We start from the raw sequence: 3,556 nt of genomic DNA, 5'->3' as shown, positions 1-3,556 counted from the left end.
GAGACATTAAAATGGTGTTGTTTTACTCCCATCCCTTTAAATGTGAACTTCCATTTTCATTACACTCTTTTTGTGTCTTCTTCCTCCTTTATTTCAGTGTCTCCTCAGCTCATTTTCCTCTGACACCCATGCATTACATTAGAGCCATTTTCTAGGTTACCTGGCAGCCAGGAGAGAAATGCCAGCATGCGTGTGTTTGTGTAGCAGCGATCGAACAACATGGTCAGATCAGACACCGTCGAATCCAGCGTTTTCCTGATGCAACAACTGGGCAGAGTGCTGCATTATTCAGCGACTCCATCCAGCCCACCGTGACCACCTATAGGTACAACAGCTGGAACACAGCGTTCACTCGTCTGTCTCGAGTCGTTATCTGTTCAGCGGCTTTGGCAGGCCTGTCCTAGCAGCTCTGCTCCATCAGCTCCAGGTTCTTCCGGGGTTTGAGATGCTGCTGCTGGTTTATTCATCAAAACCCACAAGCTGACAACCTGACAGGTCCCTACAGCAACACAGGGCTTTCTCACTCATCTGTGCAGCTTTTCCTGTATTTTTTCCCGTTTCTCATCTCATTCACTCTCATTTCCCCATCTTTTTCTTGCTCTCTGGGTACAAGCTCATATTGCTTGCTCGCCTTTCCACTTCCTTATAGCGTTTGTAATCTTGATTATTTTTTCCTAACCATTCTAACCAAACCTCCATCTTCCCTCACCCTCTCTCCATCCTCACCTCCTCATCATTACTATTCCTCAAGTCGTAGCCAAAAATATCCTTGCGGGGTTTGGGCTCGACAGTCAGTCATAGCAGGAGTGTATTCTCGGATTATTGAAGCAGTCAGTCAGCGTTGAGGCTGTTGTGCGTCTCATTATTCAGGCTTTATCCCAGCATCCTCTCTGAAGAATATTTATAAAACTCTTGTGTTTTCACTCCTTTTCTTTAAGATTTGCTTTAGATACTGTAACGCAAATGCTTTTCTATTAATTAGGGTATGTTGTCATTTATTCTCTGCAAACCAATTTGTCATTAAATCTTGTGCATTCATTTATAATTTATCTGTTGACTGCTGTTTTAATGAATTTCTGTGAATATTTTGGAGCTTATGTATTTGCTTAATAGACCTTAACAATTTTAGCGCCCAATTACTTTTTTCTATTTTTACTTATCAGATGCAGGATACAAAATTTATATGTAGTTCAACTGCGGATTATTTGATTTCTTTAACCACTTGGGGGCAGTGTAAGAACCCGTAAAGACAACATTGACATATTAACACTTTATAAAGTTGAAACTTCAGCAAACATCCAGCAGATGCAGAGCAACATTAGCATTCATTTTGAGTCCAATATTGACTCTCCCATCTCTGTTTTCGGTCTCCGCCAACTCTTGAGGGAAATATCCGACTGTTTGCTGCTATATGCTCCACTATGTGCACCAGATAGGGGATAACTATGTCTGTCTGTTGTTAGATGCTGAGCAGGTAAGTGTATAATTGGTTTATTAGAGCTTTTTTCTGAAAACAACTGCCTGCTGCTGCCAAAAACAAACGCTATGAGAACGAACTAAAACTACAGTCTCAGCTCAGCTCAGAGACGCTGAAACACTCCGTACAGCTGAGGAGAACTGCAAAGTCGGGTAATAATTCTCTGTGGCTTCGTCAGTAAGAGCGACACTTCACACTACACATTATTTGATGCAGTGTTAATGTAAAGATATTGATTAGTGCAGCTTTAAGTGTATCTGTAGTAAGCATCCTCTATATTTGGGACATATATCATCGCCATTTCTTCATCCATGTACATATCTCCGTCTCCCGTTTAAGAGATATAATACAGAGTTGACACAGGCATAACATAGAGGGCTTCACTGAGTCATCTTGGTTGTATTCAAAACAGATCAGGGTCTGGGCAGCTTTTCCTTAGTGCTACAAGTCAAGGTGACCTAAATGCGAGCTTCTCTAGGTAGAACAGTAAACAACAACATTCCCAGTGGCATTTCCACAGACAAAACACTGTTTCTATTGTATACACTGATACAAATATGGCTTCACACAAGGATTAATTAGCTTCCTCCTAATTTTTTCCTAAAGCAGATAATCGTGTTCATAATGAAAACAAAATCTCAACCGCCTGAAACACCTGCAATTCCCAAACATGTGCACCCTGCTTCACTAAGCACACAGATGCAAATGAAGGTAATTTATCAACAACAGGGGCATTCATTTTGGCAGCTGAACAGCGTGAGAAAACTGTACAAGTTGATCTTATAAATGTACACCTGCACTCACATACACACAAACAATATCAGCCTTTGGCGTCATAGGATGCAGGCTCAAAAAGGCAGTGTGTATATGCGTAAATGTAAAAACAGTGAGGTGAAGTGAGATCATCAGTGCGTCCATGCCTCAGCACCCACACACAAACACAGTGTGTGCCCCTCCCCAGCTGTTCATTTGGGGGTCTGGATCAGACAGCTGTCCCTCTGGTCTGAACAGAGCTCACACTGTTCTGAAAAAGACATGCTCAGCACATTGTTCAGAGGTCTCTCTCCCTCCCTCTCTCTCTTTCTCTCTCTCAGCGGGGTTCTGTCAGGCAGGCCAAACAAAAGACACTGGAAACACCCAACACTGGCACAGACAGCCACAATGAGCATGGTAATAACACACACACACAGACACACAGACAAAACTGTCCCTACCTCTGCCTCAAAGGCAGTGGACCAAAAGCTTTAGGGATGCAATTCATAATTATTTTTATTTTCAATCTCTTGTGCATTTATTGATTAAAATAATTATCTTGTGTGTAAAAAACAAAAATCTGAAAATGATAAAAAGATATATAATAAATAATTATAAGAAAATCTGACTGATTTCAACACCAAAAAAGGTAAACTGTTAATCATAAAATATAGCTTGAAAACATATTTTTCTGTGAGAGCAGTAAGAGGAAATGAAAACAAAGTACAGACAGAAGGACTCACCTAGACCAGACGTGTAGATGGCCTTCACAGACTTCTTCATCTTGTACAGAACACTGCGGTCCACATCCAGAGCCTGAGAAGAGACACAAAGAGGCCGACATTGAGACTCATCACTTAAGTTAGTGTAGATTCGTTACTTTAATTCGTTACTTTTGTGTATTTTGCGGTCATTACGTTGATGGTGAGATATTGTTCAGCCTGCACGAGGTTTGTGTTATCTGTCTATTATCTGTCAGAAAACTATTCCCTAAAAACACACAAAATAAGATAAACACCTGACTATGTAATGAATTCTGATAATCAAACTGAATTGCCTTTTTAATTTCACTTTCTTTCGTTTCATTCGGTTGTTATACAGCTTTAAAAACAACCTCTGCAGCTGTCAGTGGAAGCCACACTTGTTGCCATTTTTCTGACAATGTTTCTCATTATTGTTGCTAGGTAGCTTGTTATCCATGTATGAGAATCAAGTCCCCATTTTGAATCTCACCGGCAATGTTTCTCTAACCATCGATGAGCATAAGACCTTAACCTAACTGAGATGCGTCGATTCAGAGGTAAAACCAGGTTTCAGTATTCTGAT

The 3,556-nt window shown here is 40.7% G+C and overlaps 1 protein-coding gene across 1 annotated transcript in view; it reads right to left on the bottom strand.

Annotated features, from left to right (window-relative positions):
- The window catches only part of asap2a (ArfGAP with SH3 domain, ankyrin repeat and PH domain 2a), a 58,007-nt gene that overhangs the window by 34,251 nt on the left and 20,200 nt on the right, over nucleotides 1–3,556 (bottom strand). Inside the window, exon 2 of the mRNA XM_035674404.1 lies at nucleotides 2,974–3,046. Within this exon, the coding sequence (XP_035530297.1) occupies nucleotides 2,974–3,046 (73 nt within the window). The remainder of the gene's footprint in view (nucleotides 1–2,973; nucleotides 3,047–3,556) is intronic.

The sequence above is a fragment of the Morone saxatilis genome, unplaced genomic scaffold (assembly GCF_004916995.1).
Source record: "Morone saxatilis isolate NCDOM2014 unplaced genomic scaffold, NCSU_SB_2.0 Contig3, whole genome shotgun sequence".
NCBI classification, from domain to species: Eukaryota; Metazoa; Chordata; class Actinopteri; family Moronidae; genus Morone; species Morone saxatilis.
Note: the sequence above shows the minus strand (reverse complement) of the source record. Positions and strands in the feature narration are given on the sequence as shown.